This window comes from Chiloscyllium punctatum, chromosome 31 (assembly GCF_047496795.1).
Source record: "Chiloscyllium punctatum isolate Juve2018m chromosome 31, sChiPun1.3, whole genome shotgun sequence".
Taxonomy (NCBI): domain Eukaryota; kingdom Metazoa; phylum Chordata; class Chondrichthyes; order Orectolobiformes; family Hemiscylliidae; genus Chiloscyllium; species Chiloscyllium punctatum.
The window spans coordinates 73,459,095-73,475,894 of NC_092769.1; the positions used below are offsets into that span (position 1 = coordinate 73,459,095).

General features: G+C 47.0%; 1 protein-coding gene across 1 annotated transcript in view; it reads right to left on the reverse strand.

Moving 5' to 3' along the window:
• Positions 1-16,800, reverse strand: part of LOC140457082 (serine/threonine-protein kinase MRCK alpha-like) — a 213,167-nt gene that overhangs the window by 106,900 nt on the left and 89,467 nt on the right. The window contains exons 10-12 of the mRNA XM_072551052.1: positions 14,796-14,929; positions 13,164-13,274; positions 6,928-7,046 (exon numbers count right to left, since the gene is read on the reverse strand). Of these exons, the coding sequence (XP_072407153.1) occupies positions 6,928-7,046; positions 13,164-13,274; positions 14,796-14,929 (364 nt within the window). The remainder of the gene's footprint in view (positions 1-6,927; positions 7,047-13,163; positions 13,275-14,795; positions 14,930-16,800) is intronic.

The window sequence follows — 16,800 nt, forward strand, 5'->3', positions numbered from 1 at the left end:
GATTAATGATACTGAGGGTCAATTAGAGATTAATGATACTGAGGGTCAGTTAGAGATTAATGGGGCTGAGGGTCAGTTAGAGATTAATGGTGCTGAAGGTCAGTTAGAGATTAATGGTGCTGAGGGTCAGTTAGAGATTAATGGGGCTGAGGGTCAGATAGAGATTAATGGGGCTGAGGGTCAGTTAGAGATTAATGGTGCTGAGGGTCAGTTAGAGATTAATGGGGCTGAGGGTCAGTTAGGGATTAATGGTGCTGAGGGTCAGTTAGAGATTAATGGGGCTGAGGGTCAGTTAGAGATTAATGGCACTGAGGGTCAGTTAGAGATTAATGGGGCTGAGGGTCAATTTGAGATTAATGGGGCTGAGGGTCAGTTAGAGATTAATGGCACTGAGGGTCAATTAGAGATTAATGGCGCTGAGGGTCAGTTAGAGATTAATGGCGCTGAGGGTCAGTTAGAGAGGAATGGTGCTGAGGGTCAGTTAGAGATTAATGATACTGAGGGTCAGTTAGAGATTAATGGGGCTGAAGGTCAGTTAGAGATTAATGGCGCTGAAGGTCAGTTAGAGATTAATGATACTGAGGGTCAGTTAGAGATTAATGATACTGAAGGTCAGTTAGAGATTAATGGGGCTGAGGGTCAGTTATAGATTAATGGGGCTGAGGGTCAGTTAGAGATTAATGGCGCTGAGGGTCAGATAGAGATTAATGGCGCTGAGGGTCAGTTGGAGATTAATGGCACTGAGGGTCAGTTAGAGATTAATGGGGCTGAGGGTCAGATAGAGATTAATGGCGCTGAGGGTCAGTTGAAGATTAATGGCGCTGAGGGTCAGATAGAGATTAATGATGCTGAGGGTCAGTTTGAGATTAATGGGGCTGAGGGTCAGTTAGAGATTAATGATGCTGAGGGTCAGTTTGAGATTAATGGGGCTGAGGGTCAGTTAGAGATTAATGGGGCTGAGGGTCAGTTAGAGATTAATGGCGCTAATGGTCAGTTAGAGATTAATGGGGCTGAGGGTCAGTTAGAGATTAATGGCGCTGAGGGTCAGTTAGAGATTAATGGCGCTGAGGGTCAGATAGAGATTAATGATGCTGAGGGTCAGTTTGAGATTAATGGGGCTGAGGGTCAGTTATAGATTAATGATACTGAGGGTCAGTTAGAGATTAATGGCACTGAGGGTCAGTTAGAGATTAATGGCACTGAGGGTCAGTTAGAGATTATTGGCACTGAGGGTCAGTTAGAGATTAATGGGGCTGATGGTCAGTTATAGATTAATGGCACTGAGGGTCAGTTAGAGATTAATGGGGCTGAGGGTCAGTTAGAGATTAATGGGCCTGAGAGTCAGTTAGAGATTATTGGCACTGAGGGTCAGTTAGAGATTAATGGGGCTGAGGGTCAGTTAGAGATTAATGGTGCTGAGGGTCAGTTAGAGATTAATGATACTGAGGGTCAGTTAGAGATTAATGGGGCTGAGGGTCAGTTAGAGATTATTGGCACTGAGGGTCAATTAGAGATTAATGGGGCTGAGGGTCAGTTAGAGATTAATAGGGCTGAGGGTCAGTTATAGATTAATGGGCCTGAGGGTCAGTTAGAGATTAATGGGGCTGAGGGTCAGTTATAGATTAATGGGGCTGAGGGTCAGTTAGAGATTAATGGGGCTGAGGGTCAGTTAGAGATTATTGGCACTGAGGGTCAGTTAGAGATTAATGGGGCTGAGGGTCAGTTAGAGATTATTGGCACTGAGGGTCAATTGGAGATTAATGGCGCTAATGGTCAGTTAGAGATTAATGGCGCTGAGGGTCAGTTAGAGATTAATGGGCCTGAGGGTCAGTTAGAGATTAATGGGGCTGAAAGTCAGTTAGAGATTAATGGTGCTGAGGGTCAGTTAGAGATTAATGATACTGAGGGTCAGTTAGAGATTAATGGGGCTGAGGGTCAGTTAGAGATTAATGGGGCTGAGGGTCAGTTAGAGATTAATGATACTGAGGGTCAGTTAGAGATTAATGGCACTGAGGGCCAGTTAGAGATTAATGGGGCTGAGGGTCAGTTAGAGATTAATGACACTGAGGGTCAGTTAGAGATTAATGGGGCTGAAAGTCAGTTAGAGATTAATGGTGCTGAGGGTCAGTTAGAGATTAATGATACTGAGGGTCAGTTAGAGATTAATGGGGCTGAGGGTCAGTTAGAGATTAATGGGGCTGAGGGTCAGTTAGAGATTAATGATACTGAGGGTCAGTTAGAGATTAATGGGGCTGAGGGTCAGTTAGAGATTAATGGGGCTGAGGGTCAGTTAGAGATTAATGGCACTGAGGGCCAGTTAGAGATTAATGGGGCTGAGGGTCAGTTAGAGATTAATGGGGCTGAGGGTCAATTAGAGATTAATGGCGCTGAGGGTCAGTTCGAGATTAATGGGGCTGAGGGTCAGTTAGAGATTAATGGGGCTGAGGGTCAGTTAGAGATTAATGGGGCTGAGGGTCAATTAGAGATTAATGGCGCTGAGGGTCAGTTCGAGATTAATGGGGCTGAGGGTCAGTTAGAGATTAATGGGGCTGAGGGTCAGTTAGAGATTAATGGGGCTGAGGGTCAGTTAGAGATTAATGGCGCTGAGGGTCAGTTAGAGATTAATGGGGCTGAGGGTCAGTTAGAGATTAATGGGCCTGAGGGTCAGTTAGAGATTAATGGGGCTGAGGGTCAGTTAGAGATTAATGGTGCTGAGGGTCAGTTAGAGATTAATGGCGCTGAGGGTCAGTTAGAGATTAATGGGGCTGAGGGTCAGTTAGAGAGTAATGGGCCTGAGGGTCAGTTAGAGATTAATGGGGCTGAGGGTCAGTTAGAGATTAATGGGGCTGAGGGTCAGTTAGAGATTAATGGCGCTGAGGGTCAGTTAGAGATTAATGGTAAAAACAATGACTGCAGATACTGAAAACCAAATACTGGATTAGTGGTGCTGGAAGAGTACAGCAGTTCAGGCAGCATCCAACGAGTAGCGAAATCGACGTTTCGGGCAAAAGCCCTTCATCAGGAATAAAGGCACTGAGCCTGAAGCATGGAGAGATAAGCTAGAGGAGGGTGGGGGTGGGGAGAGTGTAGCATAGAGTACAATGGGTGAGTGGGGGAGGAGATGAAGGTGATAGGTCAAGGAGGAGAGGGTGGTGTGGATAGGTGAAAAGAAGATAGGCAGGTCGGACAAGTCAAGGAGACAGTAACTGAGCTGGAAGTTTGAAACTAGGGTGAGGTGGGGCAAGGGGAAATGAGGAAACTGTTGAAGTCCACGTTGATGCCCTGGGGTTGAAATGTTCCGAGGCAGTAGATGAGGCGTTCTTCCTCCAGGTGTCTGGTGGTGAGGGAGCGGCGGTGAAGGAGGCCCAGGACCTCCATGTCCTCGGCAGAGTGGGAGGGGGAGTTGAAATGTTGGGCCACGGGGCGGTTTGCTTGATTGGTGCAGGTGTCTCGGAGATGTTCCCTAAAGCGCTCTGCTAGGAGGCGCCCAGTCTCCCCAATGTAGAGGAGACCGCATCGGGAGCAACGGATACAATAAATGATATTAGTGGATGTGCAGGTGAAACTTTGATGGATGTGGAAGGCTCCTTTAGGGCCTTGGATAGAGGTGAGGGAGGAGGTGTGGGCACAGGTTTTACAGTTCCTACGGTGGCAGGGGAAAGTGCCAGGATTGGAGGGTGGGTTGTAGGGGGGTGAGGGTCAGTTAGAGATTAATGGGGCTGAGGGTCAGTTAGAGATTAATGGTGCTGAGGGTCAGTTAGAGATTAATGGATCTGAGGGTCAGTTAAGAGATTAATGGCACTGAGGGTCAGTTAGAGATTAATGGGGCTGAGGGTCAGTTAGAGATTAATGGGGCTGAGGGACAATTAGAGATTAATGGTGCTGAGGGTCAGTTAGAGATTAATGGCACTGAGGGTCAGTTAGAGATTAATGGTGCTGAGGGTCAGTTAGAGATTAATGGCACTGAGGGTCAGTTAGAGATTAATGGTGCTGAGGGTCAGTTAGAGATTAATGGATCTGAGGGTCAGTTAGAGATTAATGATACTGAGGGTCAGTTAGAGATTAATGGGGCTGAGGGTCAGTTAGAGATTAGTGGATCTGAGGGTCAGTTAAGAGATTAATGGCACTGAGGGTCAGTTAGAGATTAATGGGGCTGAGGGTCAGTTAGAGATTAGTGGATCTGAGGGTCAGTTAAGAGATTAATTGTGCTGAGGGTCAGTTAGAGATCAAAGGCGCTGAGGGTCAGTTAGAGATTAATGGCGCTGATGGTCAGTTAGAGATTAATGGCACTGAGGGTCAGTTAGAGATTAATGATACTGAGGGTCAGTTAGAAATCAAAGGCGCTGAGGGTCAGTTAGAGATAATGCCACTGAGGGTCAGTTAGAGATTAATGGGGCTGAGGGTCAGTTAGAGATTAATGGGGCTGAGGGTCAGTTAGAGATTAATGGCGCTGAGGGTCAGTTAGAGATTAATGGTAAAAACAATGACTGCAGATACTGAAAACCAAATACTGGATTAGTGGTGCTGGAAGAGTACAGCAGTTCAGGCAGCATCCAACGAGTAGCGAAATCGACGTTTCGGGCAAAAGCCCTTCATCAGGAATAAAGGCACTGAGCCTGAAGCATGGAGAGATAAGCTAGAGGAGGGTGGGGGTGGGGAGAGTGTAGCATAGAGTACAATGGGTGAGTGGGGGAGGAGATGAAGGTGATAGGTCAAGGAGGAGAGGGTGGTGTGGATAGGTGAAAAGAAGATAGGCAGGTCGGACAAGTCAAGGAGACAGTAACTGAGCTGGAAGTTTGAAACTAGGGTGAGGTGGGGCAAGGGGAAATGAGGAAACTGTTGAAGTCCACGTTGATGCCCTGGGGTTGAAATGTTCCGAGGCAGTAGATGAGGCGTTCTTCCTCCAGGTGTCTGGTGGTGAGGGAGCGGCGGTGAAGGAGGCCCAGGACCTCCATGTCCTCGGCAGAGTGGGAGGGGGAGTTGAAATGTTGGGCCACGGGGCGGTTTGCTTGATTGGTGCAGGTGTCTCGGAGATGTTCCCTAAAGCGCTCTGCTAGGAGGCGCCCAGTCTCCCCAATGTAGAGGAGACCGCATCGGGAGCAACGGATACAATAAATGATATTAGTGGATGTGCAGGTGAAACTTTGATGGATGTGGAAGGCTCCTTTAGGGCCTTGGATAGAGGTGAGGGAGGAGGTGTGGGCACAGGTTTTACAGTTCCTACGGTGGCAGGGGAAAGTGCCAGGATTGGAGGGTGGGTTGTAGGGGGGTGAGGGTCAGTTAGAGATTAATGGCGCTGAGGGTCAGTTAGAGATTAATGGCGCTGAGGGTCAATTAGAGATTAATGGTGCTGAGGGTCAGTTAGAGATTAATGGTGCTGAGGGTCAGTTAGAGATTAATGGATCTGAGGGTCAGTTAAGAGATTAATGGCACTGAGGGTCAGTTAGAGATTAATGGCGCTGAGGGTCAATTAGAGATTAATGGTGCTGAGGGTCAGTTAGAGATTAATGGTGCTGAGGGTCAGTTAGAGATTAATGGGGCTGAGGGTCAGTTAGAGATTAATGATACTGAGGGTCAGTTAGAGATTAATGGGGCTGAGGGTCAGTTAGAGATTAATGGGGCTGAGGGACAATTAGAGATTAATGGCACTGAGGGTCAGTTAGAGATTAATGGTGCTGAGGGTCAGTTAGAGATTAATGGATCTGAGGGTCAGTTAGAGATTAATGGCACTGAGGGTCAGTTAGAGATTAATGGTGCTGAGGGTCAGTTAGAGATTAATGGGGCTGAGGGTCAGTTAGAGATTAGTGGATCTGAGGGTCAGTTAGAGATTAATGGGGCTGAGGGTCAGTTAGAGATTAGTGGATCTGAGGGTCAGTTAAGAGATTAATGGGGCTGAGGGTCAGTTAGAGATTAGTGGATCTGAGGGTCAGTTAAGAGATTAATGGCACTGAGGGTCAGTTAGAGATTAATGGGGATGAGGGTCAGTTAGAGATTAATGGCACTGAGGGTCAGTTAGAGATTAATGATACTGAGGGTCAGTTAGAGATTAATGGGGCTGAGGGTCAGTTAGAGATAATGCCACTGAGGGTCAGTTAGAGATTAATGGTGTTGAGGGTCAATTTGAGATTAATGGGGCTGAGGGTCAGTTAGAGATTAATGGCACTGAGGGTCAGTTAGAGATTAATGGGGCTGAGGGTCAGTTAGAGATTAATGATACTGAGGGTCAGATAGAGATTAATGGGGCTGAGGGTCAGTTAGAGATTGATGGCACTGAGGGTCAGTTCGAGATTAATGGCACTGAGGGTCAGTTAGAGATTAATGGGGCTGAGGGTCAGATAGAGATTAATGGTGCTGAGGGTCAGTTAGAGATTAATGGGGCTGAGGGTCAGTTAGAGATTAATGGCGCTGAGGGTCAGTTAGAGATTAATGGGGCTGAGGGTCAGTTAGAGATTAATGGGGCTGAGGGTCAGTTAGAGATTAATGGTGCTGAGGGTCAGTTAGAGATTAATGGGGCTGAGGGTCAGTTAGAGATTAATGACACTGAGGGTCAATTAGACATTAATGGCACTGAGTGTCAGTTAGAGATCAATGCCATGGACAGCAAGGCTTGCTGTTTATGGAAAGGGAAGATTGAGAGGATTAGGTGAGAGATAGGGGATACTAACTTGTGCTAGAATATACCAAAGGAAATGGAATGCCTATGTTAGATGTTGATTGGCTGAAGAAGTGTCCTGTTGATTTTCTCTTGCATATAAATCAGAAACCTCCTCCAGATGACCTGGATCCCATCTGCAACCTTTCTCAAAAGCCAGAAACGCTGTTATAATCGGACAACTGGGGGAAGAGGCAGGATTCTCTGCTGAGCCTGGAGTCACCCACCCAGGGTCGAGGAACTGCCAGAGGCCAGGGCTGAGCTGGCTTTGGTACCTTATAGATTTCCTCCTTCTCCTGTTTCAGGGTCTTCAGCTGCTTCTCCAGGGCTCGAAGCTGACGATTCTCCGACTCACTCTTCCTCTTGACCTGCTCATCATTATCCAGCTGGTTCTCTGGGAAGAAAACACAACAGGCCTGTGAGTCTCAGAACCCAGCGTCCTGAGGAGTTTGTTAGAGGAGGGTGAGATCTAGGAGGGCTGTTAGTGTGGGTGGAGGTGTGTGTGGGCTGGTCAAAGACGAAGCGACAATACAGACAGGTCCCCATAGGTCAGGGACGCGAAGACCACAAAGCTTAATCGAGTGCACCGTCTTAACATGTCCCTTCCACTTCACTCGATAAACTCTCCCCAACCCCCACAAACCCACTACGTCCCACAGATTCCACAGCCACTAACTGTTACTGTCACTGCATCTGCGTTGGGTACTCCAGGACAGGGAGAGCACGGGGTTAGATACAGAGTAAAGCTCCCTCTACCCTGTCCCCCCATCAAACACTCCCCAGGGCAGGGACAGCACGGGGTTAGATACAGAGTAAAGCTCCCTCTACACTGTCCCCCCATCAAACACTCCCAGGACAGGGACACCACAGGGTTAGCTACAGAGTAAAGCTCTCTGCACACTGTCCCCCATCAAACACTCCCAGGACAGGGATACCACAGGGTTAGATACAGAGTAAAGCTCCCTCTACACTGTCCCCCATCAAACACTCTCCAGGCCAGGGACAGCACGGGGTTCGATACAGAGTAAAGTTCCCTCTACACTGTCCCCATCAAACACTCTCCAGGACAGGGACAGCACGGGGTTCGATACAGAGTAAAGCTCCCTCTACACTGTCCCCCATCAAACACTCTCCAGGACAGGGACAGCACGGGGTTAGATACAGAGTAAAGTTCCCTCTACACTGTCCCCCATCAAACACTCTCCAGGACAGGGACAGCATGGGGTTAGATACTGAGTAAAGCTCCCTCTACACTGTACCCCCCATCAAACATTCCCATGGTGATACTGCATAGGATTAGACGGTGTAAAGATCCCTCTACACTATCCCAGTGTTTATTCGACTGTAAAACTATAAGGCATGGAAGCAGAAGGAGGCCATTCAGCCCATCGAGCCCACTGAGCTATTCAATTAGATCATGGCTGACCAGGTAATCCTCAAATCCATTTTCCTGCTTTTTCCCAATGACCCATCCTGATTCAAAACCAGTGTCTCTCAGCCTTGAATATACTTAACGACCCAGCCTCACAGCCCTCTGGGGCAAGGAATTCCACGGATCCACTCCCCTCTGAGAGAAGAAATTCCTCCTCATCTCTGTCTAAGCGTCTGACTCCCTTACCTGATGCCCTGACGCCCTCTGGTCCTAGACTCTCCTACAAGGGGAAACAACCGTTCCACATCTCCCCTGATAAGTCCTGTAACAATTTTGTGTGTTTCCATCCAATGGCCCCTCAATCTTCTGAACTCCAAAGAGTTCAGTCCCAATGTACTCCCTCTCTCCTCGTTAAAAAAACATATCCAGACCTGGAATCAATCTTGTGAACCTCTTTATGACATACTCCAATGCCAGTACGCCTTTCCTCAGATGAAGGAACCAAACTGTACTCCAGGTGTGTGATCCAATTGTTTCCTTGTATAGTTTCAGTAAGACATCTCCAGCCTTATCCTCCATTCTTTTTGAAATAAAGGCCACCATTCCACTTACCTTCCCTATTACCTGCTGAACACAGATGTTAGCTTTTTGTGATTCACCCCAAACTCCTCCGCGTTGCAGCTTTCTGCAGTCTTTCTCCATTGAAACAATATTCAGCTCCTCTGTTCTTCCTGCCAAACTCACGTTTTCAAATATTCTGCCTGCCAAGTTTTTGCCCATTCGACATCCCTCTTGTGCCATCGAGTCATCCAGTACGGAAACAGACCCTTCAGTCCAACCAGTCCACGCCGAACATAATCTCCAAACTAAACTAGTCCCCGCTGCCTGCTCCTGGCCCATATCCCTCCAAACCTTTTCCTATTCGTGTCCTTATCCAAATGTCTTTTAAACGTTGTAACTGTCCCCACATCCACCACTTCCTCAGGAAGTCCATTCCACACATGAACCACCCTCCGTGTAAAAAAAAAATTGCTTCTTATGTTGTTTTAAAATCTCTCTCCTTAAAAATGTGCCCCCTATTCTTGAAATCCCCCATCTTGGGGAAAAGGCACCTACCCGTCAACTCGATCTATACTTCTTATTTTATAAACTTCGATCGGGTCACCTCTCAACCTCCTACATTCCAGTGAAAAATGTCCCAGCCTATCCAGCCTTTCTTTATAACTCAAACCTTCCATACCCAGCAACATCCTTGTAAATCTCTTCTGAACCCTCTCCAATTTGATAATAGTCTTCCTATAACTTGCCTTCCCACCTATTCTTGCATCAAACACAACCCGGGCTGTTGTAATTCCACTTTCCACATCAGGACGAGTTGGACCGAAGGGCATGTTTCTGCGCTGTTTGACTCTATCATCACTGAGCATGGTGGTTCAGTGGTTAGCACTGCTGCCTCACAGCACCAGGACTCCAGGTTTAATTCCAGCCTTGGACGACTGTCTGTGTGGAGTTTGCACATTCTCCCTGTGTCTGCGTGGGTTTCCTCCGGGTGCTCCGGTTTCCTCCCACAGTTCATAGATGCTCAGGTTAGGGTGGATTGGCCATGCTAATTGTCCAAAGTGTCCAGGGATGTGCAGGTTAGGGTGAATTGCCCATGCTAGATTGTCCAGTGTCCAGGGATGTGCAGGATAGGGTGAGTTGGCCGTGCTAAATTGTCCATGGTGTTCAGGGATATAGAACATAGAACATCGAACATAGAACATTATAGTTCAGTACAGGCCCTTCGGCCCTCGATGTTGCGCCGCCCTGTCATACTAATCTGAAGCCCATCCCACCTACACTATTCCATATACGTCCATATGCCTGTCCAATGACGACTTAAGTGCACTTAAACTTGGTGAATCTACTACCATTGCAGGCAAAGCATTCCATACCCTTACTACTCTTGAGTAAAGAAACTACCTCTGACATCTGTCTTATACCTATCTCCCCTCACTTTAAAGTTGTATCCCCTCATGTTTGCCGTCCCCATACTTGGAAAAAGGCTCTCCCTGTCCACCCTATCTAACCCTCTGATTATCTTGTATGTCTCTATTAAGTCACCTCTCAACCTTCTTCTCTTTAACGAAAACTGCCTCAAGGCCCTCAGCCTTTCCTTGTAATACCTTCCCTCCATACCAGGCAACATCCTAGTAAATCTCCTCTGTATCCTTTCCAAAGCTTCTTATAATGCAGTGACCAGAACTGTACACAATACTCCAAGTGTGGCCGTACCAAAGCTTTGTACAGCTGCAGCATAACCTCCTGATTCCGGAACTCAATCCCTCTATTAATAAAGGCCAAAACACTATATGCCTTCTTAACAACCCTGTCAATTTGGGTGGCAAGTTTCAGGGATCTGTGTACATGGACACCGAGATCTCTCTGCTCATCTGCACTGCCAAGAATCTTACCATTAGCCCAGTACTTTGCATTCCGATTACTCTGTCCAAAGTGTATCACCTCACACTTGTCCACATTAAACTCCATCTGCCACCTCTCAGCCCAGCTCTGCGTCCTATCTATGTCTCTCTGCAACCTACTACATCCTTTGTCCTATCCACAACTCCACTGACCTTAGTGTCATCCGCAAATTTACTAACCCACCCTTCTAAGTCCTCAGCCAGGTCATTTATAAAAATGACGAACAGCAGTGGACCCAACACCGACCCCTGTGGTACGCCGCTAGTAACTGGACACCGAGGTGAACATGTTCCATCAACTACAACCCTCTGTTTCCTTTCAGCAAGCCAATTACTGATCCAAACTACTATGTCTCCCACAATCCCATTCCTCTGCATTTTGTATAATAGCCTACTGTAGGGAACCTTATCGAACACCTTGCTGAAATCCAGAGACACCACATCAACCGGTTTACTCTCATCTACCTGTTTGGTCACTTTGTCAAAAAACTCAATAAGATTCGTTAGGCACGACCTACCCTTCACAAAACAGTGCTGACTGTCCCTGATCAGATTATTCTTTTCTAGATGGTTATAAATCCTATCTCTTATAACCTTTTCCAACACTTTACCAACAACTGAAGTGAGACTCACTTGTCTGTAATTACCAGGGTTGTCTCTACTACCCTTTTTGAACAAGGGAACCACATTTGCTATCCTCCAGTCCTCAGGCACTATTCCTGTAGACAATGATGATTTCAAGATCAATGCCAAAGGCTCGGCAATCTCTTCCCTTGCTTCCCAGAGGATCCTAGGATAGATCCCATCCAGCCCAGGGGACTTGTCTATTTTCACACTCTGCAGTATTTCTAATACCTCTTCCTTGTGAACCTCAATCTCTGCTAGTCTAGATGCAAGTATCTCTGTATCTTCCTCACCAACATTTTCATTTTGTATAGTGAACACTGTCGAAAAATATCTCCTTCCCCTATCTCCTCTGACTCCACACACAACTTCCCACTATTATCCTTGATTGGCCCTAATTTAACTCTCATCATTCTTTTATTCCTGACATACCTATGGAAAGCCTTAGGGTTAACCCTGACCCAACCGCCAACTTCTCATGTCTCCTCCTGGCTCTTCTGAGCTCTCTTTTTAGGTCTTTCCTGACTTCCTTGTAACCCTCAAGCGCCCTAACTGAGTATTCACATTTTGTCCTAACACAAGCCTTCTTCCTCTTCTTGACCAGAGATTCCACTTCCTTAGTAAACCACGGCTCACACGTTCTACATCTTCCTCCCTGCCTGACAGGTACATACTTATCTAGGACACACAGGAGCTTTTCCTTGAATAAGCTTCCTACGCTTCCTAAGTCTTTTCTAATTGCATCGTAATTTCCCTCCCCCCAGCTGTAACTCTTCCTCGGTGGAGTACGCCTATCCCTTTCCATCACTAAAGTAAACCTGACAGAATTGTGATCGCTGTCTCCAAAGTGCTCACCTACTTCCAAACCTGGCCAGGCTCATTACCCAGTACTAAATTTAAAGTGGCTTTGCCCCTTGTAGGCCTGTCTACATACTGTGTCAGGAAGCCCTCCTGCACACACTGGACAAAAATTGACCCATCTCTAGTACTCGTACTGTAGTGATCCCAGTCAATATTTAGATAGTTGAAGTCCCCCATGACAACTACCCTGCCTCTCTCAGTCCTATTGAGAATCATCTTTGCCATCCTGATGTGCAGGTTAGGGTGAATTGGCCATACCAGATTTGTCCCATAGTGTCCAGGGATGTGCAGGTTAGGGTGGATTGGCCGTGCTAAATTGTCCCATAGTGTCCAGGGATGTGCAGGTTAGGGTGAATTGGCCATGCTAAATTGTCCCATAGTGCCCAGGGATGTGCAGGTTAGGGTGGATTGGCCTGTGCTAATTTGTCCCATAGTGTCCAGGGATGTGCAGGTTAGGGTGGATTGGCCTGTGCTAATTTGTCCCATAGTGCCCAGGGATGTGCAGGTTAGGGTGGATTGGCCGTGCTAAATTGTCCCATAGTGCCCAGGGATGTGCAGGTTAGGGTGGATTGGCCGTGCTAAATTGTCCCATAGTGCCCAGGGATGTGCAGGTTAGGGTGGATTGGCCGTGCTAAATTGTCCCATAGTGCCCAGGGATGTGCAGGTTAGGGTGAATTGGCCATGCTAAATTGTCCCATAATGCCCAGGGATGTGCAGGTTAGGGTGGATTGGCCGTGCTAGATTGTCCCATAGTGCCCAGGGATGTGCAGGTTAGGGTAGGTTGGCCATGCTAGATTGTCCATGGTGTTCAGGGATGTGTAGGTTAGATGCATTAGTTAGGGGTAAATGTATAAAGTAATTGGTTCGGGGAATAGGTCTGGGTGGATTACTCTTCAGAGGGTTGATCTGGACTTGTTGGGCCAAAGGGCCTATTTCCACACTGAGGGGACTCTATGATTCATGTCTGTTGTAAATAATTGTGGCCCAGCACTGACCCCTGTGGCACTCCACTAGTTATAGACTGCCATCCTGAAAATCTCCTGCCTCACCCCAACTCTGTTTTCTATTGGTTAACCAATCCTCCACCCTCTGCCAATATTCCACCGCTGAATCCATGGGCACTAACGCTCAGTGAAGGCAGTAGTTTGCCGACTTGCTGGATTGATATGAACACGGTGAACCTGGAGCTTACCTGCCAGTCTCGTTTTCAGGATCTGCATTTCTTCTTTCAGACTTTTGATTTCCATTTCTCTCTTGGCTGTCCCTGAGCTGCTGTGACCGACTGCGGCTTTCTGCAGAGATTCTGTCACATGGAGAGAGAAAGTTAACCATCGCAGAGGGTTAAAGGTCATGTGGCCCCCACCGCTCAGATTCCTCAGAGAGAAATCAGTGCAGATCATTGATCAACCTCAGAGCAATGCCCCAGGGGTAATAGCCACAGCTGTCCATGTACACTATCAGGGAACTGAAAGACTGTTAACATGCTTAGACTCATGTGACTGAGAATGATTCACTGTAATCTCCCTGAACCCCTGGAATAGAGGCCAACTCACATATTCTGATGAAAATCCTATGCAAGACGCTCAATTCGATTAAGTTCATAAGTGTTATTTTATTTATGAAGCACGCAGATCCCTTGATTACATTCCAGTCTCTCACTCAATCCCAAAGGGTTTGTTTTTCTGTATACATTTGCAAAAGCACTTTGATTAGATTCCAACCTATTATTTACTCACTGGAATGTACCGTTCTATATGTAAACCTCCAGAAACCCACAATCAGATTCCAGTCTGTAACTCACTCCTGGGTATTTGTTATTCTGTATATAAACCACCTCGAACCCCTTGATTAGATTCCACTCTGTATCTCACTCCCAGGTATCTGTTATTCTGTATATTAACCCCAGCAGACCCCTCAGTTAGATTCCAGTCTGTAACTCACTCCCGGTATCTGTTATTCTGTATATTAACCCCACTGGACCCTTCGATTAGATTCCAGTCTGTAACTCACTCCTGGGTATCTGTTATTCTGTATATTAACCCCAGCGGACCCCTCAGTTAGATTCCAGTCTGTAACTCACTCCCGGGTATCTGTTATTCTGTATATTAACCCCACCGGACCCCTCATTTAGATTCCAGTCTGTAACTCACTCTCAGGGATCTATTATTCTGTATATTAACCCCAGCGGACCCCTCAGTTAGATTCCAGTCTGTAGCTCACTCCCGGGTATCTGTTATTCTGTATATTAATCCCACCGGGCTCCTTGATGAGATTCCAGTCTGTAACTCACTCCCAGGGATCTGTTATTCTGTATGTTAACCCCACCGGACCCCTCGATTAGATTCCAGTCTGTAACTCACTCCCGGGTATCTGTTATTCTGTATATTAACCCCATCGGACCCCTCAGTTAGATTCCAGTCTGTAACTCACTCCTGGGTATCTGTTATTCTGTATATTAACCCCACCGGGCTCCTCAATGAGATTCCAGTCTGTAACTCACTCCCAGGGATGTGTTATTCTGTATGTTAACCCCACTGAACCCCTCAATTAGATTCCAGTCTGTAACTCACTCCTGGGTATCTGTTATTCTGTATATTAACCCCACCGGGCTCCTCGATTAGATTCCAGTCTGTAACTCACTCCCAGGGATGTGTTATTCTATCTGCAAACCACCTCGAACCCCTTGACTAAAAATCAATCACTTGCAGATAATACAAGGGTGCAAACTTTGACAATTTTGATTTGGTTTCCACGAGCAATTTGTAACAATGAATGAGTTAAAATAGAGATTGGGCATGTGAAGAGAAGCATCTCTAATTTTCACCTTGGAGTCTGTGATTCAGCTCCCTCTTGTCCACCTCCAGCTGCTTTATCTGTATCTCAAATGCCTCAGCCTCCCGGTTGTCAAGTGAAGTGCTGCCCCATGCGTCTCTCAGACAGCCGCGGTCAGACAGTGAGCTGGAGGAGATGGAGAAACCTGTCATGTGAAGCATTAACCCCTGCCAAAAAGCCTCCTACCAGTTCCCTGCCAACTCCATTTTGCATCAAGAAATGGTTTCAGGCCATTGGACTCTGCAAAGGGTGTTTGCCTTATCAACATTATGGCCATAGCACTTAAAGACTTATGCTCCAACACTAATTATGTCCTCAGTACAATGGCTATAGTGGCCTCTACTCTATTACAAGAAGGATATTATTAAACTGGAGAGGGTCCAGAAGAGATTTACCAGGATGTTGCTGGGAATGGAAGACTTGAGTTGTAAGGAAAGGCTGGATGATAAACTGGGATTTTCTTCACTGGAGCATAGGAGGCTGAGGGGTGACCTCATAGAGGTTTATAAAATCATGAGGAGCGTTAAGAAGGTGAATGGCAAGTATCTTTTACCTTGAGTGGGGGATTTCAAGACTAGGGGGCATAAAGAGTCATAGAGTCATGCAGCACAGAAACAGACCCTCTGATCCAACTTACCTAGGATTCCCAAACTAAACTAGTCCCATTTGCCTGCATTTGGCCCATATCCACTTAAACCTTTCCTATTCATGCACCTGTCCAAATGTCACTTAAACATTGTAACTGTACCCGCATTCACTTCTTCCTCTGGCTGTTCATTCTACACACAAATCACCCTCTGTGTGAAAAAGGTGACCCTCGGGTCGTTTCTCAGTCTTACCCCTCTCATCTTAAAAATATGCCCACTAGTTTTGAACTCCCCCGCTCTGGAAAAAAGGCAACTGCCAAATATGCCCCGTATGATTTTATAACCCTCTGTAAGGTCACCCCTCAGCCTCCTTGGCAACTTTTTCACACAGGGTGGTGCGTGTATGGAATGGGCTGCCAGAGGATGTGGTGGAGGCTGGTACAATGACAACATCTGGATGGGGACATGAATAGGAAGGGTTTAGAGGGATATGGGCCAAGTGCTGGCAAATGGGACTAGATTAGGTTGGGATATCTGGTCAGCATGGACGGGTTGGACTGAAGGGTCTGTTTCTGTGCTGTATAACTCTATGACAATCAAATGCTAGGGACTGACCATCTCCAATAAAAGAGAATCTAACCATCACCTTGACATTCACTAAAATGACCATCACGGGATGCCCTACTATTATCATCCTCAGGTGATCAGAACCTGAAGTGGACCAGCCTTATGAATACAAGAGCAAATCAGAGGTTAGGAATCCTACAGCGAGTAACTCCCCTCCTTACTCTCCCCCAAAGCCTGTCCCACCATCTACAAGGCACAAGTCAGGAGGGTGAGGGAATACTCCCCACTTGCCCCTGGATGGGGACAGCTCCAACAACACTCGAGAAGCTCGACACCATCCTGGGACAGAGCAGCCCCCACTCGATTGGCACCACATCTCCACTCCCTTCCTCACTGACGCTCAGTCGCAGCAGTGTGTACCATCTACAAGAGGCACTGCAGAAACTTACCAAAACTTCTGAGACAGCACCTTCCAAACCCACAAGCACTCCCATCTAGAAGAAGAAGGGCAGCAGATACAGGGGAACACCACCCCCCCCTGCAGCTTGCCCTCCGAGCCCCTCACCGTCCTGGGTTGGAAATAGATCGGCCGCTGTGTTAAAATCCGTGAACTCCCTCCCTAATTGTCGATCGACACCATATGACTGCAGCGGTTCAATAAAGCAGCTCAACGCGGCTTTCTCAGGCTAGTTAGGATAGACGACAAATACAGGCCTGGAGCACAGTGCCCACCTCCTACAAAGGAACAAAGAAGGACCAAATCCATGTTCTAAGTTCACGATCATTGTGTGAATTTCTGCAGTGCATCTTGGAGATGGTACACACTGCTGCTACTGAGGTGGA